At 53.3% G+C, this 22,467-nt stretch overlaps 2 protein-coding genes across 5 annotated transcripts in view; both read left to right on the top strand.

The window, feature by feature from the left end:
* Nucleotides 1-6,293, top strand: part of MYO1C (myosin IC) — a 40,409-nt gene extending 34,116 nt beyond the window's left edge. For all 3 annotated transcript variants that reach the window (XM_038758952.1, XM_038758954.1, XM_038758953.1), the window contains exons 20-32: nt 632-745; nt 848-924; nt 1,023-1,091; nt 1,306-1,390; nt 1,558-1,717; nt 1,978-2,061; nt 2,453-2,546; nt 2,666-2,721; nt 3,267-3,402; nt 3,637-3,707; nt 4,221-4,318; nt 4,493-4,592; nt 4,731-6,293. In XM_038758952.1, the coding sequence (XP_038614880.1) occupies nt 632-745; nt 848-924; nt 1,023-1,091; nt 1,306-1,390; nt 1,558-1,717; nt 1,978-2,061; nt 2,453-2,546; nt 2,666-2,721; nt 3,267-3,402; nt 3,637-3,707; nt 4,221-4,318; nt 4,493-4,592; nt 4,731-4,757 (1,171 nt within the window). In that variant the 3' untranslated portion in view covers nt 4,758-6,293. The remainder of the gene's footprint in view (nt 1-631; nt 746-847; nt 925-1,022; nt 1,092-1,305; nt 1,391-1,557; nt 1,718-1,977; nt 2,062-2,452; nt 2,547-2,665; nt 2,722-3,266; nt 3,403-3,636; nt 3,708-4,220; nt 4,319-4,492; nt 4,593-4,730) is intronic.
* Nucleotides 6,294-14,268: 7,975 nt separating this feature from the next.
* The window catches only part of CRK (CRK proto-oncogene, adaptor protein), a 34,526-nt gene continuing 26,327 nt past the window's right edge, over nt 14,269-22,467 (top strand). For both annotated transcript variants that reach the window (XM_038759060.1, XM_038759061.1), the window contains exon 1: nt 14,269-14,595. In XM_038759060.1, coding sequence (XP_038614988.1) covers nt 14,358-14,595 — 238 coding nt within the window. In that variant the 5' untranslated portion in view covers nt 14,269-14,357. The remainder of the gene's footprint in view (nt 14,596-22,467) is intronic.

The raw sequence follows: 22,467 nt of genomic DNA, 5'->3' as shown, positions 1-22,467 counted from the left end.
CACTGTAGTAAGCATTGGGAGAGTGTATACAAATGGGAATTAGATGCGGACCCTGTTCCTCGGAGGGCTTCCAATCTATGAATGTAAGTGGGGCAGAGGACCGAGGCAGGCACATCAGGAGCAATGAAACAATAAAACATTAAAAACAGCATGAGAAACGGCATCAAATGCAAAACAAAAACGAGCAGGAAGCTGTAGCTGGAGGAGCAGAATTTGAGGCTCCCTGAGTTCCAGAGTCCACAGCTTACCTGAAGCCACAACTGCGGCTACCTCAGCGACTCGTCTTCCTGAAGTTTTAAGGAGGCCTCTCCCTGTAGGTGCTGTTCTCTTTCCCGCCAGGATGGTAGAAGGCAGGAAGGGTTAGGGTCTCCTGAATCACCGGTGTGAAGGGGAACGGGTTCCTAGGGAGGTGGTGTGCCTGGCACCTAGAGCAGGCCAGGAGCAGACAGGGAGTTCCTCGGCCGTGGTGGAGGACGCTGAGGAGCGGCACGGAGGCCAGGCCGCGATGACCAGATAGGGGGTGTGGGGTGTGTGTGAGAGAGAGAGAGAGAGAAGGGGTTAGGGGGAGTTGGCTGGAGGAGTCTGACAACTGGGAATTTTCGGTCAGAAATGATGTCTTCTCCCTTCCCAGGTACAAGTCCCTGTGTCCGGAGACGTGGCCAACGTGGGATGGGCGACCTCAGGACGGGGTGGCCATGCTCGTCAAGCACCTGGGCTACAAGCCCGAGGAATACAAGATGGGCAAGTGAGTGACCCTTAGACCTGGGGAGGGGGGCGGATCTTCCTCATCCCCCAACCCCGACTGCCCCGCCTGACTGAGCCTTACCCCAATCCCGCCCCCTTCTAGGACCAAGATTTTCATCCGCTTCCCCAAGAATCTGTTTGCCACGGAGGATGCCCTGGAGATTCGGAAGCAGAGTCTGGGTGAGCCACGAGGGATCCATCCTCCTGACTCCTGGGGTCCTTCCTTGGGCTTGGGGTCCGTCCTGACTGGGGGTCCTGTTTTCTCCCCCACCCTGCAGCCACCAAGATCCAGGCCACATGGAAGGGCTACCACTGGCGGCAGAAATTTTTGCGTGTGAAGCATGCAGGTATGGGGGAGGGGGCGAGGGGAGGTGGGAAGGGCAGGGCCGGGGAGGGGAAGTGGGTCTGGATGGAGGGGTCTCTGGGGGCTGGGGACTTGACCAGAGAAGGGGCCAAGGGAGGGTGATGCCAGAGGGAAGGGCCAGTTCGTGGGGGCGGGCAGGTCAGAGGGAGGGGAAACGAGGCGAGAGTCGAGGGTAAACTGAGGCGTGGACTCCACAGCCATCTGCATCCAGGCGTGGTGGCGTGGGACCCTCGGCCGCAGGAAAGCCGCCAAGAGGAAGTGGGCAGCTACCGTCATTCGGCAGTGAGTCCCCCTGCCCCCGTCTGCCTGTCCTCTTTCTCCCCTGCCCAGAGAGAGGGTCGGAGCAGGATGAGTGGGGGGTGGTGGGGGGGGTCAGCTGGGATTCCCCGTCCTCAGTGTCGTCCTGCGCTGACCCCGGGCTGCCTCCTCTCCCAACACCATGGCCCCAGGTTCATCCGTGGCTTCACCCTCCGCCGGGCCCCACGCTGCCCCGAGAATGCCTTTTTCCTGGACCACGTGCGCTGCTCTTTCTTGTTGAACCTGCGACGACAGCTGCCCCAAAGCGTTCTGGACAAGACCTGGCCCACGCCGCCCCCGGCCCTCCGTGAGGTGACCCCAAGGAACAGTAGCCGGGGGTTGTCGGGGGGAGCAGGGGGGAGAGACAGCAGCTCGGGAGAGGCCAGGGGCAGGGGAGACCCCCAGGGCATGGAGGGAGATGGCCCCCACGGAGAGGAGGAGGTATGGGCAGGGGCTTCCTGGTGCTGCCGATAGCTGCCAGCCAGGCTCATTCAGACCAGGGGAGAGGTGGGGTATGGCAGTGCCGCCCTGCTGCGTCCCTGGCACTCTGACCCCCAACCCCTGACCCCCAGGCGTCGGAGCAGCTGCGGGAGCTGTGCATGCGGAACATGGTGTGGCGATACTGCCGGAGCATCAACCCCGAATGGAAACAGCAGGTGGGGTGTCCCCCTCCCCGACACTGCCCTCCCTGCACCCCATCCTCCATGGTCCTGCCCTCTCGCCAGCCCCGCCCATTCTCCAGCCCTACCTCCGCCCCCCCCATGACCTTGTTCCTCCGGCCTTGGGCTGCAAGGCCCAAACAGGGCCCCCAGCTGACTTCAGTGACTGCTCCACAGACTCCCTCATCTCCCCTCCCGTCACTTCTCTCTGCGGAGTCGGAGGGAGAAACCGCCTCAACTTCTGGGGGTCGGGCCGGGGGTGGGCGTTGGACCGCTCAAGGACATTTGGGACCTGGAGGGGTTCGGGGTACGGGGGAGGATCCGTGGAGCCGTGAGAGTCCTCCCCAGCTACCCGGCTGTTTCCTCCCCCCGCTCCCCCATCCCCCAGCTGCAGCAGAAGGCCGTGGCCAGTGAGATCTTCAAGGGCAAGAAAGATAACTACCCACAGAGCGTCCCCCGCCTCTTCATCAGCACTCGTCTCGGTGAGGGGCCCAGTCCGCTTCCTCCATTGGCTTCTCCCCTGCCCTTTCCCTCTCCCCACCTGACCCCTGACCCTCCCCCCTCTCCCCAACACTCTCCCCTACTCCTGTGTCTGTTTCAGGCTCTGAGGAAATCAATGCCAAAGTCCTCCAGGTCCTGGGCAGCGAGCCCATCCAGGTGAGGCTCCCGGACTCCTGCTCCCTCTTAGAGCCCCCCCAACCCCCCATTCCCACCCCCCACATAGTGGCCCCGGCAGACCTGGCCTCTCCCGCTCCAGTTTAATTTATCTCTCCTCCGCAGCCAGGTTTTTTTTACTTGATTAGGGACCTAACCCTTGGGGCTTGCTCGAGATGAGGCTCTTTAGTCTGCAGAGGACATTTAGTTGGGGCGGTGGGAGGGGGAGACCCAGGCCTGGGTGTATCTGCCCTGGAAAACTTTCGACCCTGGAGAGATCCTGATTGTCTGACTCACTGAATGACTCTGACTGACCGAATGACGGGCTGACCGATACTGACCAGCCATCCGTCTGACCTCAGGCCATCTGACCAACTGACTGTCAGCGGGCGGCCCGAGGCCAAGGTTAGGGGTTTCGGGATAGAAGCGGTCCCAGGGCTCCTGCCGTTAGACGGCAGGATTTCGGGGGTCAGGGAAGTGGGTGAGGAGAAGAATCTGAGCCTGTCCCCCACCTCGGGACGGTCCTGAAACTGCTCTCTGCCCCCCAGTATGCGGTTCCTGTGGTCAAGTACGACCGCAAGGGCTACAAACCTCGGGCCAGGCAGCTGCTACTGACCACGAGCGCTGTGGTCATCGTGGAGGAGGCCAAAGTCAAGCAGCGGATTGATTATGCCAATCTGACGGGTGAGGGGTCCTGGGAGACGAGACACCCGGGGGAGGGGACTCAGGGGGCAGAGTCGGGGCTGTGGGGTGGTATATGGGTTGTTGCACCCCTGGCTGCCAAGGGAACTGGAGTCCCCCCTCTACCCTTGCCTAGAGTTGCTGGGGGCTCCTTCCTTTCTTTCTCCCAGCCTGTGGCCCTGCGGGGGAGCCTGGGCTCACTGGCCCTTCCTCCTCCTCCTCCTCCTCCTCCTCCAGGAATCTCGGTCAGCAGCCTCAGTGACAGCCTCTTTGTCCTCCATGTGCAGCGGGAGGACAACAAACAGAAGGTGCCCCCTCCCCCCACCCTCCCACCGTCCCCAGAATCCCCGATCAATACCGTTCCAATTCCGATCCTCCTGCCGGGATGGCCGCCTGTCCCCACTCCTTGCTCCCAGCGGCCCTCCACGGGACGCCCACACCCACCTGCTCCTGCCTCCAGCAGCCTCCCAGACACCCCCCTGCCCATGTCCACCTGTCCAGACTCCCTGGACACAACAGCCCTCTCAGCAACAGCTCCCCAACTCTCCTTCCCCGACATAGGACACCCCCTCCACCTACCCCTCTTCCCTCTGTCGGACCGGCCGTATCCCTCGCTCCCTTCCCCCTCCCAGGCCAGACCGTCGGGATGAGTTGGTGGGGGTGTTGTCTCTCCTTGTATCCCTCTCCCCGGGAACGGTTGTCCCCGGAGTCTCCATGCCATCAGAACTGCCCCCTGGGATTGGGGGTGAACCTCGGAGTAGCTTTGGTGGAGGGACCCCCTGAGGGAGGGGGAGGCCGACACCTCACTCCGGTGATTGCAGGGGGACGTGGTGCTGCAGAGCGACCATGTGATCGAAACGCTGACCAAGACGGCCCTGAGCGCGGACAAGGTCAACAGCATCAACATCAACCAGGGCAGGTGAGGGGGGCGGCGATCGGCGTCACCGGGGTCAGGAAGTGGAGCCTTCAGAAGGGGTTGCAGGAAGGTAACGGGGGGAGGGACTGTGGGAAGGCGGGGGAGCTCCTCCCCAGGAGCCATCGGACGGATGTGACCGCCTGTCTCCCACCCCTTCCCTTCGTCCCGTCCCCCCAGCATCTCGTTTGCCGGAGGACCAGGCCGGGACGGCATCATTGACTTCACTCCGGGCTCCGAGCTGCTCATCGCTAAGGCCAAAAATGGGCACTTGGCCGTGGTGAGTGGTGCGGGCGATGGGTGGGGACGCTGCCGGGCAGGCCACCGGGCAGTCCGGGCTCCAGCCCCACAGCCGGCTCTGCCCCCTCGTGCAGGCCCCCGGCGCCTTCCCGCTGAGGCCCCTCTGCCTCCCTCACAGGTTGCTCCTCGCCTGAATTCCCGATGATGACCTCTGTGGCTCGTGGTCCTTGCCGGACCCCTGGCCCCCACCCACCCTGCTGCTGCTTTGCTCGCTCCCCTGAAAGTTACCAAAGACTTCGCGCTTCCAACCAAGAAATCACAGCATCGCCATGTTTCTGAAGGGGCAGGGCGGGGCTCTGTCCTCCTCCCGCCCCTCCTCCCCTCCTCCCCAACCCGATGGGACCCCCTCAGCCCCAGCCCTGCACGCTGGCTGGAGCAGGGGACGGGGAGAGGGCGGGACGGCGGGCAGAGCCCCTGGGCAGAGCGGTGGGGGGGAAAGGGGTCCAGCGTGGGCACCGGGAGGAAGGGTGGATGCTGCGTTGCCAGGGCAGCGAGTCTACTAAGCCGGCTCCTGTGCCCCATTCCCATGCCAAGGAACCATTTTGGAAGGGGTTTTTCTCCGAGACTTTTTGGTGACTTTGTATGAGGATATTTTTAAAAGCCATTTCCTGTTCCTGAGACGGCGACCCGTCCCCGCCAACAGGGGGGCGGCGGGTGGGCCGGGGGTCTTTGCCCTCGCCAACGCCCCCTTGTAGCTCGGCTTGTGGGGCCGTGCCCCCTGCCCCACCGAAGGGACCCTTTCCTGCTGTGCAGATGGCCACCCTCCCGGCCCCTCCCCACCTGGGACTGGCCCCGCATACACACACACAAACACACACCCGTGTGTACACGCCCAGACTAAAGGCGCACACGAGGATCCACGCTTGTCCTGCCCCTCTCTCTGCCTTAATGGGATCCTGGGATCCCCACCCCCCTTTTCTGGCTCCCTTTCTCCCCTTCCCTAAAATTCCCTCAGACAGCGACTGACCCTTCCCCGACTCCCCGTCCTCCCCTCCTCCAGCCCCCACCGACTCAGACTGTCCAAAGAGGCAGCAGCTCAGAGGAACTGGGGGATGAGGGGTGGAAGCGGAGTGGAAAGGGGAGGGACAGGTCAGATTTCTTTTTTCCTCCATCAAGAACCCCAAGGATGGTCTGGCTAACACTAAAAGGATTTCCCTTTCCTCAACACTTCGGGGGAGGGGGTTGCGCTGACCCTTCCGAGACCGCCCTGGTCCGAAATTCCCTCCCTGTGAATGGCACCCCCTGAGCCTCCTCGGGCTTGGTGTCCTAGCCTGGTGCTTTAGAGGGGAGAAGGTAGGGGTGGGGTCAGGTGAGGAGGGTTTGGGACCCTCTCGACTGGTTCTGGATGTGGCCTGGGCCCCATCTTTCCTTCCCAGGTGGATCCTGAGCCCTCCTTTCCCGGGACAGTCTGATCCTGGGTATCAGGCATCGTTGGGGGGGACAGGTGTCAGACCACACACGCGACGTCTACCTTCCTAACAAGGGGGTAGAGGAACCACCCTAGGGGAGGAGCCAAAGTTCAGCGAGCAGGAGGGGGCCATGGGCTAAGGGGGCAAAGGGCTCCCTCTTGGATCTCTTTGCCACCCCTCACGTGGGGTCCCCCCTCGGCCGCCGGCACAGATGTGCTGACAAACCTCTGCCTCTCAGTCAATCAATCAATAAAGCCATTGGGATTTGCAAATGTCTGACTCCACGTCTCTTCCTGCAGCAGAGTGACCAAGGTAGGGGAAGTAGAGAAGGTCAGGAGGGGCGAGGCGGGCAGGGAGGTTGTAGTCTGGAAAGCGGGCAGAAGGGCCAACTTACCCACCCCGGGGTGGCTTGGGCTGGTCAGAGCCGTGCCAGTGCTACTCCTACTCAGGGCAAGAGGGGAGAGGCAGTGTTAAATTGGTGCTGGGGTTTGGCATTCAGAGTTGCTACACTTCTGGGTTTAACCTTTGACATTCGGTATTTGGTGTGTGGAAACTCAGGGGCTGGGAGCCGTGGGGGAAGGGAGAGGCCGCGTGAGGAAGCTCTCTGGTGTTCGAGCCACTTTGGGCATCCTTCAGCCCAGCATTGGACACCAACCATCTACCAGGCACCACTTGAACCCACATTTAGACCCCAACTTATCCCGTCGCCCAACCCCCAACTCTGTGCTCTGAAACTGGCCCCTTTTTTAAAAAAAAAATGGTATTTGATAAGTGCTTACTACGAATGTATCAGGCACTATTCTAGACACTGGGGTAGACACAAGATAATCAGGTGGACATAGTCCCTGTCCCGCACGGGACTCACAGTCTAAACTCCTGCCAGCATGCCTGGAGAAGCAGCGTGGCATAGTGGATAAAGCACAGGCCTGTAAGTCAGAAGGTCATGGGTTCTAATCCTGCCTCTGCCACCTATCTGCTGTGTGATCTTGGGCAAGGCACTTTACTTTCATTCATTCATTCATTCAATCGTATTTATTGAGCGCTTACTGTGTGCAGAGCACTGGACTAAGCGCTTGGGAAGTACAAGTTGGCAACACATAGAGATGGTCCCTATCCAACAACGGGCTTACAGCCTAGAAGGGGGAGACAGACAACAAAACATATTGACAAAATAAAATTAATAGAATAAATATGGACAAATAAAATACATCGAGTAATAAATACGTACACACATATATACATATATACAGGTGCTCTGGGTAGGGGAAGGAAGTAAGGCGGGGGAGATGGGGAGGAGGGGAAGAGGAAGGAGGGGGCTCAGTCTGGGAAGGCCTCCTGGAGGAGGTGAGCTCCTAGTAGGGCTTTGAAGGGAGCCAAATTTTACTTCTTTGTACCTCAATTACATCATCTGTAAAATGGGGCTCAAGACAGCCCCAGGTGGGACAGGGGTTGTGTCCAACCCAGTTTGCTTATAACCACCCCAGTGCTTAGTACAGTGCCCGACACATAGTAAACTCTTAACAAGCACCATAATTATTATTATTATTATTAACTCCCATTTTACAGATGAGGTAACTGAGGCTCAGAGAAGTGAAGTGACTTGCCCAAGGTCCCATACCAGGGCAGAGAGGGGAGTGGGGATGAGAAGCCAGGTCTTTCTGGCTCCCAGGCCTGGGCTCTAATCCAGCAGGTCACTCTGCCTGCCTTTCTCCCACTCCATCCCCCTTCCTGCCGGTGGGATCAATCATCATCATCATCATCATCATCAATCGTATTTATTGAGCGCTTACTGTGTGCAGAGCACTGTACTAAGCGCTTGGGAAGTACAAGTTGGTAACATAGAGACAGTCCCTACCCAGCAGTGGGCTCACAGTCTAAAAGGGGGAGACAGAGAACAAAACCAAACATACTAACAAAATAAGATAAATAGAATAGATATGTACAAGTCAAATAAATAAATAAATAAATAAATAGAGTAATAAATCTGTACAAACATATATACATATATACAGGTGCTGTGGGGAAGGGAAGGAGGTAAGATGGGGGATGGAGGGGGGGACGAGGGGGAGAGGAAGGAAGGGGCTCAGTCTGGGAAGGCCTCCTGGAGGAGGTGAGCTCTCAATCAGCATTAGCCACGTGGCTTAGTGGAAAGAGCTTGGGTTTAGGAGTCAGAGGTCGTTGGTTCTGATCCTGGCCCAATCACTTGTCCTCTGTGTGACTTTGGGCATGTCAGTTAACTTCTCTGTGCCTCAGTTCCCTCATCTGTAAAACGGGGGTTAATAATAATGGCATTTATTAGATGCTTACTATGTGCCAACCACTGTTCTAAGCGCTGGGGGAGATACAAGGTCATCAGGTTGTCCCACAGTCTTAACCCCCATTTTACAGATGAGGTCACTGAGGCCCAAAGTCCCACAGCCCTCTCCATCCCCCCATCTTACCTCCTTCCCTTCCCCACAGCACCTGTTTATACGTAAATATGTTTGTACATATTTGTTACTCTATTTTAGTTGTACATATCTATTCTATTTTATTTTGTTAGTATGTTTGGTTTTGTTCTCTGTCTCCCCCTTTTAGACTGTGAGCCCACTGTTGGGTAGGGACTGTCTCTATATGTTGCCAATTTGTACTTCCCAAGCGCTTAGTACAGTGCTCTGCACATAGTAAGCGCTCAATAAATACGATTGATGATGATGATGATATTTGTTACTCTATTTTACTTGTACATATCTATTCTATTTATTTTATTTTGTTAGTCTGTTTGGTTTTGTTCTCTGTCTCCCCCTTTTAGACTGTGAGCCCACTGTTGGGTAGGGACTGTCTCTAGATGTTGCCAACTTGGGCTTCCCAAGCGCTTAGTACAGTGCTCTGCACACAGTAAGCGCTCAATAAATACGACTGATGATGATGATGACTGTCTCTATATGTTGCCAACTTGTACTTCCCAAGTGCTTAATACAGTGCTCTGCACACAGTGAGCGCTCAATAAATACGATTGATGATGATGGTGACTGTCTCTATATGTTGCCAACTTGTACTTCCCAAGTGCTTAGTACAGTGCTCTGCACACAGTAAGCGCTCAATAAATACGACTGATGATGATGATGACTGTCTCTATATGTTGCCAACTTGTACTTCCCAAGCGCTTAGTCCAGTGCTCTGCACACAGTAAGCGCTCAATAAATACGATTGATGATGATGATGATGAAGTGGCAGAGGCGGGATTAGAACCCATGACCTCTGACTCCCAAGGCCGGGCTCTCTCCACTGAGCCATGCTGCTTCTCTTTTGCGAGCCCCACGTGGGACAACCTGATTAGCTTGTGTCTACTCCAGCACTCAGAACAGTGCTTGGCACATAGTAAGCGCTTAACAAATCCCCTCGGTCTTGATTCTAGACCGTCTTCTAGACTGCGAGCCCGTCGTTGGGTGGGGACCATCTCTATCTGTCGATGATTTGTCTACTTTCGTTCAATCGTATTTATTGAGCGCTTACTGTGTGCAGAGCACTGTACTAAGCGCTTGATTTGTCTTGTTGTCTGTCTCCCCCTTCTAGACTGTGAGCCCATTGTTGGGTAGGAACCGTCTCTATCTGTTGCCGATATGTACTTCCCAAGCGCTTAGTATAATAATAATGATGGCGTTTATTAAGCGCTCACTATGTGCAAAGCACTGTTCTAAGCGCTGGGGAGATTACAAGGTGAACAGGTTGTGTCACGTGGGGCTCACAGTCTCAATCCCCATTTTACAGATGAGATAACTGAGGCCCAGAGAAGTGACTTGCCCAAAGTCACACAGCTGACAAGTGGCGGAGCCGGGATTTGAACCCATGACCTCTGACTCCAAAGCCCGGGCTCTTTTCCACTGAGCCACGCTGTGCTCTGCACACAGTAAGCGCTCAATAAATACAGCTGAATGAATGAATTTGTACTTGCCAAGCGCTCAGTCCAGTGCTCTGGTGAGATTTGCATCATCATCATCATCATCATCATAATCATAATGATAATAGTTCTTGTTAAGCACATACTATGTGTGAAGCACTGTTCCAAGTATTGGAGTAGATTCAAATTCATCCCTAAATTCATCTCTAAATTCATTTTAGAGCCCCTTTTAGACTGTGAGCCCACTGTTGGGTAGGGACTGTCTCTGTATGTTGCCAATTTGTACTTCCCAAGCGCTTAGTACAGTGCTCTGCACATAGTAGGTGCTCAATAAATACGATTGATGATGATGATGATGATCAGGTGGGACACAGTCCCTCTCCTACACGGGGCTCACACTCTTAATCCCCATTTTGCAAAGGAGGTGACTGAGTCACTGAACAGAGAAGTTAAATGACTCACTCAAGGTCACACAGCAGCGCGGTTCGGTGGAAAGAGCACGGGCTTTGGAGTCACAGGTCATGGGTTCCAATTTCGGCTCCGCCACTTGTCAGCTGTGTGGTTTGGGGCAAGTCGCTTCACTTCTCTGGGCCTCAGTTACCTCACCTGGAAAATGGGGATTATAATAATAATAATGATGGCGTTTATTAAGCGCTTACTATGTGCAAAGCACTGTTCTAAGCGCTGGGGAGGCTACAAGGTGATCAGATTGTCCCACGGGGGGCTCACAGTCAATCCCCATTTTCCAGATGAGGGAACTGAGGCCCAGAGAAGTAAAGTGACTTGCCCAAAGTCACACAGCTGACGATTGGCAGAGCCGCGATCTGAACCCATGACCACTGACTCCAAAGCCCGGGCTCTTTCCACTGAGCCATGCCAAGGATCATCTAGTCCCACGGGGGGATTAAGACTGTGAGCCCCCCATCATCATCATCATCAATCGTATTTATTGAGCGCTTACTATGTGCAGAGCACTGTACTAAGCGCTTGGGAAGTACACCACCTGTTCACCTTGTAACCTCCCTGGCGCTTAGAACCGTGCTTTGCACATAGTAAGCGCTTAATAAATGTCATTATTATTGAATGCTAGCTCTCTTCCTCCCTTCAAAGCCCTACTGAGAGCTCACCTCCTCCAGGAGGCCTTCCCAGACTGAGCTCCCTCCTTCCTCTCCCCCTCCTCCCCCTCCCCTCTGCCTTACCTCCTTCCTCTCCCCACAGCACCTGTATATATGTATATATATTTGTACGTATTTATTACTCTATTTGTTTTACTTGTACATATTTATTCTATTTATTTTATTTTGTTAATATGTTTTGTTTTGTTGTCTGTCTCCCCCTCCTAGCCTGTGAGCCCACTGTTGGGTAGGGACCGTATCTATATGTTGCCAACTTGTACTTCCCAAGCGCTTAGTCCAGTGCTCTGCACACAGTAAGCGCTCAATAAATACGATTGAATGAATGAATGAATATATTTGTACATATTTATTGCTCTATTTATTTTACATGTATGTATTTATTTTATTTTGTTAATATGTTTGGTTTTGTTCTCTTGTCTCCCCCTTCTAGACTGTGAGCCCACTGTTGGGTAGGGACTGTCTCTATATGTTACCAGCTTGTACTTCCCAAGCGCTTAGTCCAGTGCTCTGCATACAGTAAGCGCTCAATAAATACGATTGAATGAATGAATGAATATATTTATGTATTTATTACTCAATTTATTTTACTTGTACATATTTATTTTATTTTGTTAATATGTTTTGTTTTGTTGTCCGTCTCCCCCTTCTAGACTGTGAGCCCACTGTTGGGAAGGGACCGTCTCTATATGTTACCAACTTGTACTTCCCAAGCGCTTAGTCCAGTGCTCTGCACACAGTGAGCGCTCAATAAACGCAATTGAATGAATTAATATATTTGTACGTATTTAGTGCTTTGCACCTAATAAGCGCTTAATAAATGCCATCATTATTATTATTATTATTTATTACTCTATTTTACTTGTACATATTTATTCTATTTATTTTATTTTGTTAATATGTTTTGTTTTGTTGTCTGTCTCCCCCTTCTAGACTGTGAGCCCGGTGTTGGGTAGGGACCGCCGTCTCTATATGTTACCAACTTGTACTTCCCAAGCGCTTAGTCCAGTGCTCTGCACACAGTGAGCGCTCGATAAATACGATTGAATGAATGAATGAATATATTTGTACGTATTTATTACTGTATTTATTTTACTTGTACATATTTATTTTATTTATTTTATTTTGTTAATATGTTTGGTTTTGTTCTCTGTCTCCCCCCGTCTAGATTGTGAGCCCACTGTTGGGTAGGGACCGTCTCTGGAGGTTGCCAGCTTGTACTTCCCAAGCGCTTAGTCCTGTGCTCTGCACACAGTGAGTGCTCAATAAATATGATTGAATGAATGAATGAATATATTTGTACGTATTTATTACTCTATTTATTTTACTTGTACATATTTATTTTATTTTGTTAATATGTTTTGTTTCGTTGTCTTTCTCCCCCTTCTAGACTGTGAGCCCACTGTTGGGTAGGGACCGTCTCTATATGTTAGCAGCTTGTACTTCCCAAGCGCTTAGTCCAGTGCTCTGCACACAGTGAGCGCTCAATAAATACGATTGAATGAATGAATATATTTGCACGTACTTATTACTCTATTTATTTTACTTGTACATACTTATTTTATTTTGTTAATATGTTTTGTTTCGTTGTCTGTCTCCCCCTTCCAGACTGTGAGCCCACTGTTGGGAAGGGACAGTCTCTATACGTTGCCAGCTTGTACTTCCCAAGCGCTTAGTCCAGTGCTCTGCACATAGTGAGCGCTCAATAAATGCGATTGAATGAATGAATGAATATATTTGTACGTATTTAGTGCTTTGCACATAGTAAGCGCTTCATAAATGCCATTATTAGTATTACTATTATTTATTACTCTATTTATTTTACTTGTACATATTTATTCTATTTATTTTATTTTGTTAATATGTTTTGTTTTGTTCTCTGTCTCCCCCTTCTAGACTGTGAGCCCGCTGTTGGGTAGGGACTCCCCCCCGTCCCCCTCTCCATCCCCCCATCTTACCTCCTTCCCTTCCCCACAGCACCTGTGTATATGTATATATGTTTGTACAGATTTATTACTCTATTTATTTATTTTACTTGTACATATCTATTCTATTTATTTTATTTTGTTAATATGCTTGGTTTTGTTCTCTGTCTCCCCCTTTTAGACTGTGAGCCCACTGTTGGGGTAGGGACCGTCTCTAGATATTGCCAACTTGTACTTCCCAAGCGCTTAGTCCAGTGCTCTGCACACAGTAAGCGCTCAATAAATACGACTGATGATGATGATGACCGTCTCTAGATGTTGCCAACCTGTACTTCCCAAGCGCTTAGTCCAGTGCTCTGCACCCAGTAAGCGCTCAATAAATACGATTGATTGATTAGGGACCGCCGTCTCTATATGTTGCCACCTTGTCCTTCCCAAGCGCTTAGTCCAGTGCTCTGCACCCAGTAAGCGCTCAATAAATGCGATTGATTGATTAGGGACCCGCGTCTCTAGATGTTGCCAACTTGTCCTTCCCAAGCGCTTAGTCCAGTGCTCTGCACCCAGTAAGCGCTCAATAAATGCGATTGATTGATTAGGGACCCGCGTCTCTAGATGTTGCCAACTTGTCCTTCCCAAGCGCTTAGTCCAGTGCTCTGCACCCAGTAAGCGCTCAATAAATACGATTGATTGATTAGGGACCGCCGTCTCTATATGTTGCCAACTTGCCCTTCCCAAGCGCTTAGTCCAGTGCTCTGCACCCAGTGAGCGCTCAATCAATCCGATTGAATGAATGAATGAATGAATGAATGAATGAATGAATGAATGAGGAAGGGGTGGAGGGAGGGGGGCGTGGCCCGAGGGCTGCCGTAGCGTCCGCGGGCCGGCAGGGGCCGCCAGGGCGACCTCCCGCCGCCCGCATGCGCACTGGGTCCGGCCCGCCCTCTTCCCCACGGCGGTCCCCGGGTGACGTCACTTCCGGTGAGGAAGGGCGACCGCCCGCCGCCCGCATGCGCCCTCCACCCGGCCCGACCCGACCTCCTCCCGATGGCGGCTCCCCCTCTCTACGTCACTTCCGGTGTGGAAGGGCTACCTCCCGCCGCCCGCATGCGCCCTCCGCCCGGCCCGACCCGACCTCCTCCCGATGGCGGCTCCCCCTCTCTACGTCACTTCCGGTGTGGAAGGGCTACCTCCCGCCGCCCGCATGCGCCCTCCGCCCGGCCCGACCCGACCTCCTCCCGATGGCGGCTCCCCCGCGCCACGTCACTTCCGGTGTGGAAGGCCTCGGCCGCCGCCATTTCGGGCGCTGCCGGGCGCGGAGGGGGGCCCAGCGTGTCCGCGGGCGGAGCGGCCTGAGGAGGAGAAGACGGGCTGAGGAGGAGACGGGCTGAGGCGACGGCCATGGCGGGGCACTTCGACGCGGAGGAGCGGAGCAGCTGGTACTGGGGCCGCCTGAGCCGTCAGGAGGCGGTGGCCCTGCTGCAGGGGCAGCGGCACGGGGTGTTCCTGGTGCGGGACTCCAGCACCAGCCCCGGGGACTATGTGCTCAGCGTCTCGGAGAACTCGCGCGTCTCGCACTACATCATCAACAGCAGCGGCCCGCGCCCGCCCGCCCCCTCGCCCGCCCAGCCGCCGCCCGGTGAGCCGGATCGCGCCGGATCGCGCCGGATCGGACCGGACCGGGGGGGGGGGGGGCGGGGGGGGCAGAGGTCACGGGCCCAAATCCCCGCCCCGCCCACCGTCTCTAGAGGGAGCCGATTTGCATCAATCAATCATTTTTATGGAGCGCTTACTATGTGCAGAGCACTGCGCTAAGCGCTTGGGAAGTCCAAGTTGGCAACATATGCAGTCCCTACCCGACAGCGGGCTCACAGTCTAAAAGCGGGAGACGGAGGACAAAACCATCATCATCAATCGTATTTATTGAGCGCTTACTGTGTGCAAAGCACTGGACTAAGCGCTTGGGAAGTACAAGTTGGCAACATCTAGAGACAGTCCCTACCCAACATTGGGCTCACAGTCTAGGAGGGGGAGACAGAGGACAAAGTCATCATCATCATCATCAATCGTATTTATTGAGCGCTTACTATGTGCAGAGCACTGCGCTAAGCGCTTGGGAAGTACAAGTTGGCAACATCTAGAGACAGTCCCTACCCAACATTGGGCTCACAGTCTAGGAGGGGGAGACAGAGGACAAAACCATCATCATCATCAATCGTATTTATTGAGCGCTTACTATGTGCAGAGCACTGGACTAAGCGCTTGGGAAGTCCAAGTTGACAACATCTAGAGACAGTCCCTACCCGACAGTGGGCTCACAGTCTAAAAGGGGGAGACAGAGGACAAAACCATCATCATCATCATCAATCGTATTTATTGAGCGCTTACTGTGTGCAGAGCACTGGGCTAAGCGCTTGGGAAGTCCAAGCTGGCAACATATAGAGACAATCCCTACCCAACATTGGGCTCACAGTCTAAAAGGGGGAGACAGAGGACAAAACCATCATCATCATCATCATCAATCGTATTTATTGAGCGCTTACTATGTGCAGAGCACTGCACTAAGCTCTTGGGAAGTACAAGTTGGCAACATCTAGAGACAGTCCCTACCCAACAGCAGGCTCACAGTCTAGAAGGGGGAGACAGACGACAAAACCAAACATACTAACAAAATAAAATAAATAGAATAGATATGTGCAAGTAAAATAGAGTAATGAGTATGTACCTATTTATTCTATTTATTTTATTTTGTTAGTAGGTTTGGTTTTCTTCTCTGTCTCCCCCTTCTAGACTGTGAGCCCACTGTTGGGTAGGGACTGTCTCTGTATCAATCAATTAGCCGTATTTATTGAGCGGTTACTATGTGCAGAGCACTGCGCTAAGCTCTTGGGAAGTACAAGTTGGCAACATCTAGAGACAGTCCCTACCCAACAGCGGGCTCACAGTCTAAAAGGGGGAGACAGAGGACAAAACCATCATCATCATCAGTCGTATTTATTGAGCACTTACTATGTGCGGAGCACTGGACTAAGCACTTGGGAAGTCCAAGTTGGCAACCTATAGAGACCGTCCCTACCCAGCAGTGGGCTCACAGTCTAAAAGGGGGAGACAGAGGACAAAACCATCATCATCATCATCAATCGTATTTATTGAGCGCTTACTATGTGCAGAGCACTGGGCTAAGCGCTTGGGAAGTACAAATTGGCAACATCTAGAGACGGTCCCTACCCAACATTGGGCTCACAGTCTAAAAGGGGGAGACAGAGGACAAACCCATCGCCATCATCATCATCAATCGTATTTATTGAGCGCTTACTATGTGCAGAGCACTGGACTGAGCGCTTGGGAAGTACAAATTGGCAACATCTAGAGACGGTCCCTACCCAACAGTGGGCTCACAGTCTAAAAGGGGGAGACAGAGAACAAAACCGTCATCATCATCATCAATCGTATTTATTGAGCGCTTACTGTGCTCAGAGCACTGTACTAAGCGCTTGGGAAATACAAGTTGGCAACATCTAGAGACAGTCCCTACCCAACATTGGGCTCACAGTCTAGGAGGGGGAGACAGAGGACAAAACCAAACATACTAACAAAATAAAATAAATAGAATAGATATGTACATGTAAAATAAATAAATAGAGTAATAAATATGTACAAACATACATACATATATACAGGTGCTGTGGGGAAGGGAAGGAGGTAAGATGGGGGGATGATGAGGGGGCGTCCCAAGCACTCAGTCCAGTGCTCTGCACTTAGTAAGCGCTCCATAAATACGGTTGATGATGATGATGATGATGATGACTGCCAGCTGGGTGGCTTGGGGCGAGCCACTTCACCCCTCTCTGGGCCTCAGTTCCCTCATCTGGAAAATGGGACCGCCTGGTAACCTCCCCAGCGCTTAGAACGGTGCTTTGCACATAGTAAGCGCTTAATACAGGGCCTCGTTCTCGCCTGTCCCGCCATCTATTCTATTTATTTTATTCTGTTGGTATGTTTGGTTTTGTTCTCCATCTCCCCCTTTTAGACTGTGAGCCCACTGTTGGGTAGGGACTGTCTCTAGATGTTGCCAATTTGTACTTCCCAAGCGCTCAGTACACTGCTCTGCACATAGTAAGCGCTCAATAAATACGATTGATGATGATGACGATCGACCCCCGGGCCTGGAATGCCCTCCCTCTGCCCATCTGCCAAGCTGGCTCTCTTCCTCCCTTCAAGGCCCTACTGAGAGCTCACCTCCTCCAGGAGGCCTTCCCACACTGAGCCTCTCCCCCTCCTCCCCCTCTCCATCCCCCCATCTTACCTCCTTCCCTTCCCCACATCACCTGTATATATGTTTGTACGCATTTATTACACTTTATTTTACTTGTACATATCTATTCTGTTTATTTTATTTTGTTAGTATGGTTGGTTTTGTTCTCTGTCTCCCCCTTTTAGGCTGTGAGCCCACTGTTGGGTAGGGACTGTCTCTAGATATTGCCGACTTGGGCTTCCCAAGCGCTTAGTACAGTGCCCTGCACACAGTAGGCGCTCAATAAATACGACTGATTGATTAATAAATGCCATCGTTCGCCTGATGTCATCATCCACTTTCAGGCTCCTTCTCCCTGAGGGGCCTGCCACCCCCTTCCCCATCCTGTGCCACCCTATCCCCTGACACTCCCCTCCCCTTATAATAATAATGATGATGATGATGAAATTTATTAAACGCTTACTAGGTGCAAAGCACCATTTTAAGCGCTGGGGAGGCTACCAAGCGATCAGGTTGCCCCACGGGGGGCTGACAGTCTTAATTCCCACGAGGGAACCGAGGCCCAGAGAAGTGAAGTGACTTGCCCAAAGTCACACAGCTGACAATTGGCGAAGCCGGGATTTGAACCCATGACCTCCGACTCCAAAGGCCGGGCTCTTTCCACTGAGCCACATCCCCTGTCACCCCGCCCCCTGCCACCCCCATAATAATAACAATGGCATTTATTAAGCGCCTGCTACATGCAAAGCACTGTTCTAAGCGCTGAGGAGGTTGCAAGATCAGGTTGTCCCAGGGGGGGTTCACAGTCTTCATCCCCGTTTTCCAGATGAGGGAACTGAGGCACAGAGAAGTGAAGTGACTTGCCCAATATGACACAGCTGACAGTTGGCAGAGGGAGGATTTGAACACATGACCTCTGACTCCAAAGCCCATGCTCTTTCCACTGAGCCACGCTGCTTCTCTCAGTGCTGTTTCTGAGCCCTCATCCCCTTCCACCCTCGTCCCCTGCCACCCCATCCTCGTCCAACTCCGTCCCCTTCCCCTGTCACCCCATCCTCTGCCACCCCACCCTCCGTGCCTATTTTTCCCTAAACGCTTTGGCCCTCGAGCAGGCCCGGAGAGGATTCATCTCCCCGTGGCTCCCTGACCTCCGGCGTCAGGCCCCGTTGGCGGCCGGGCTCGGCCACACCGGCCCCAGCTCGCCGGGCTGGAGAAGCTTTTCCTTAGAGCCACATCGGCTAGTAGAAGTCAGGTTTGGAAGTCGACATTCCCACTCTAGTTGATAGCTTGGTAGATTCCCCTCGTCCCCCTGCCAAGTCCTCATTATTCCGAGACGCAGTCCCCTGGCCGAATATGAAGATCGATTCTTTTTAGCGGCGCTAACAATCCGGTCTAGGGCCTTTGAAACCCTTTTGGGTAGAGGGGGAGAGCAGGGGCCCACCGAGGCAGAGAGATTGCCAAAATAATACTGAGCCTTTTAGACTGTGAGCCCACTGTTGGGTAGGGACTGTCTCTATATGTTGCCAATTTGTACTTCCCAAGAGCTTAGTACAGTGCTGTGCACATAGTAAGCGCTCAATACGATTGATGATGATAGTATTTGTTAAGCGCTTACTATATGCAAGCGCTGATCTAAGTGCTGGGGTAGATACAGGGTAATCAAGTTGTCCTACGTGGGGCTCCCAGATTAAATCCTCATTTTACAGATGAGGTAACTGAGGCACAGAGAAGTGGCTTGCCCAGGGCCACGCAGCAGACGAGTGGCGGAGCCGGGATTAGAACCCACCCCCTCTGACTCCCAAGCCTGGGCTCTTTCCACTAAACCGCACTACTTCTGTGAGCAAAACTCATGGGTCGGGGGTTCTGGATCGGGTACCCAATCCCCTCTCTGTGACTTGTATTTCCGTTTCTTCATCTCTAACGTGGAACTCATCCTTGATCCTTGCCGACCCAAGCGTGATAGGGAGGTGTGTTTGATCATACCTGGAAAGTCTTTTGAGTCAGGATGGGTGCGATGTAGCCGTTATCTGCAACAGGTGCTGAGTTCTTGAACTCCTACACATCAGTCTGGCCTGTGAGCTAGAGAGTGGCTTTTTCATTGTCCGCAGGGACGAGGTTCGGGCTGGGCGTGGAAGCGCGGGCCTCTGAGCCGCCCGTCTCCACGAGCTTTTCCATTTTAGAATGGGTCTGATGTTGGACAACCGACAAAAAGAGGGAGAACTGAAAAAATGCTTGTTCTTGTGGGAGCCCGGCAGGATCCTGAGTGATAAGTGGGTGAAATGCGGAATTTGTCACCAGTCCCCTCACCCCACAGTTTCAGATAAGCTAAAAAAAACAACTGGGCCCTCAGTTCCTTCCACACTGACTAGTGTCACCAGGGTAACGGGGGTATTTTTAACTCATCTTAGTTCTCCCTTCTCCAAATCCTGGTTTCTTTGGGGCTCTGTGAGCTGGTTCTAGATCCCCAGCTCCTAGGCCGCCTGGGCACCAAGTCAAAGGGCCAGCCAACCTAGTGCTTTTTGTAACGAATGGCGCTGTGATTCTCACTTGGCAGCATGGAGAAGTGAGCGGACGGCCCGGTGGTATACAGCCCCTCTTTGGCTCCGTGGTATTGTGGTTTCAAATCTCAGGACCCTCCCAATACCGTTTTCCAGCTTTCCAAAGCAGAGAAGGGAGTGCAGCTGTCTTCTCATTTCAAGGACTTGGTTCGCGGGTACGGTCTGGCCAAGCGGGATTTGCAGTTGGAGCTGTGGTCGTGCTGCTTCCTTCTTCCATATCCCCTCATTTTCCATCTAGTACGTCTGACTGAACTGGTGGTGTGTATTTGCGGGTCATTACTGCTGTCCCCTCTCTTGGTTGTTCTGAACCTCTCTGAAGTTACAGAGGAGTTCATTGCTCATCCTTTAGTGGACAGTCTGAAAGTTGCCTGTTTTCCAGGGTCTTGTTAATGAGCCCAGGGAGCAGTATCCTCAAGGCCAAAAGGATGTGAGATCTTCCCCCAACACACACGTTTTCCCTGTCGATCCCCTTCTGCTTTTCTCCGTGTCTAGAGGAAGCCAAGGAGGGAGTGGAATCGCTCTGTCCCCACCCCTGGCTCCACGTGCACACCAAAAGTCTCTTGGGGAAGAGTGATAGAAGAGTCCATTTAAGTATCCTTGGCAGAGGGTGGAGAAAACTGTCCAACATGGCCTCTTTAGGTTTCCTTTAAAACATCAGCTTTTCCTTTTTTTTTCTGTCTCTGGAAGAGGGGTTCACTTGCTCCGTGTATGGGAAGACTTAAATATGGTGCTCCCTGGAGGCAGGAGAATGACCTTTCTAGGCCTCTAGTAGGAAGATGGGGATTGCTTTTGTGCCCTCGGCCAACTTCCTAGGCTTCTGAGTGGTGGGTCGTCTCATCCCTATAATCATCCTGTTGTGTACTGTAATTTAGTTTCCAAAAAGCGTGTGTCATTTACTAAAACCTCCTCTAAAAGGCCCAGCCTTACCTACTTCACTGTCGGGTGGGTCAGGGGGTTGTCGTCGTGCTACTGTCCGTGCCTGGTTGGGGTCTTGATGCTTCCCTAATGGGTGGGTGGGATCCCAGTGAAGGCCAGACCTCCCTGACAGTCTTCCAATCACCACTGGTCCACCCGGTTCACTGCTTGTCCCCCTCTCCCACCCGCAGCCCCCTTTAGCCGGCCTCTGCGGGCTGCCCTACCCCAAAGTGGTCCCCTTGCTGTCTGCCCCCTGCCCCTGCTCTGAAGGGGTTGTCCCTTGGACTTGGCACCTAGGGGCTGAGCAGGGATGCGGCAGTGGCCAAGTTCGGGGAGTTCCTGTCATTTTAGGGAGCTTATCCTGGAACCCTCCTTGGCGCGGTAGAAGCGGAAGAGGTGAGAGGGTCTGTTGGGAAGGTAGTGTCGCGACTCGGAATTTCACAAAGCCCCCGGCTTTGACAGTTGGAGCCACACCCTTCAAGGAGAAGAACCCAACATAACCAAATGGCACCCCCGGTTTGGGTTTGGTGGGCTTCCCTTGAGCCGTGGTGGGGACTGGCTTTGGCCGGGCTGCCTTGCACGCAAGCAGGCTGTGATCACTGCAGAGGTACTCAGCCAGATAACCCCTACCATTTGCAGAGCACCGTACTAAGCGCATGAGAGTGTACGTAGCAGTAAAGGACCCAGTCCCCACTCTTGAGGAGGAAGCGGTCTAGGGGATAATTTACTGCAGTCACAGGAGACAGAGCGCTGTTGGTCCTGGGCTCTGAATTGGGAATTTATTTTTTTTTAGTGGTATTAAGCGTTTACCACGTGTCAGACACTGTCCTAAGGGCCGGGGTGGTTAAACTAATCAGGTCGGACACAGTCCGTGTCTCACTTGGGCCTCCCAGTCTTAATTGCCATTTTACAGATGAGGAAACGGAGGCACAGAGACACGACCCAAGATTACACAGCGAACAAACGGAGCTAGGATTTAGAACCCAGGGCCTTCTGACTCGCAGACCCTTGCTGTATCCACTGGGCCACGCTGCTACTTGGGAATTGCCATTGGATCTTTGGAAGGTTAATTTAGTGTAGGAGGGTCTCCCAGGGTCATGAGTGCCGGGTGGGTGAGTGGGTGGGTGTATACTCACGTGTGTGCATGGACGCCTAGCTCCTCCTTTACCCTTCTTTGCTACTTGTTGGGGGCAACCTTGGGCCTTCCAGGCTTTCCTGGATCTCAGTCAGGGGTGTCTCCCCAACCCACCGTACCTGTAACCAGGGGCACTTACGATTAGTAGGAGGAGCTGGAAGTAGCCCTGGGGCCGGGTGGAGACCCTGGCCCGCGAAGGCGGGCGGGCCTTGGACCGAGACCCTGAGACCTTTGGCTGGGGAACTGCCGATAGTGCCGTTGGGTTGCGAGGAGGCGGGTAGCGATGCAACCCTGGGTAGCCAGAGTGACCACAGAACCCCGGTGTTGCGCCCTAGATCAGGAGGTGGCATCGCCCCAAGAGTCACCGCAGTCTTGGCCGTGCGTGTCGGCCAGATATTTTCAAGTTTCCTGCTGAACCCAACTGTCACGAGACGCCGCAGATGGAACCAGAGTCGGGGCAGAAGGGTCAGGAGAGAGAGGCGCTCGTTGCCACCCAACACCCGATTTCTGTCCCCTCCTTTCCGGGACTGGCATAGTGCTTGGCCAGGGCAGACCCTCCGGGGTTCCGATCGGGAAGGTGCCAATGGCCCCGGGGGCCTGGATACCTCGTGGGTTAATTTGTTTCAGTTTTACTGCAGTGAATTCGAC

The sequence above is a fragment of the Tachyglossus aculeatus genome, chromosome 17 (assembly GCF_015852505.1).
Source record: "Tachyglossus aculeatus isolate mTacAcu1 chromosome 17, mTacAcu1.pri, whole genome shotgun sequence".
NCBI classification, from domain to species: Eukaryota; Metazoa; Chordata; class Mammalia; order Monotremata; family Tachyglossidae; genus Tachyglossus; species Tachyglossus aculeatus.
This window is presented reverse-complemented; position numbering and strand designations above follow the sequence as displayed.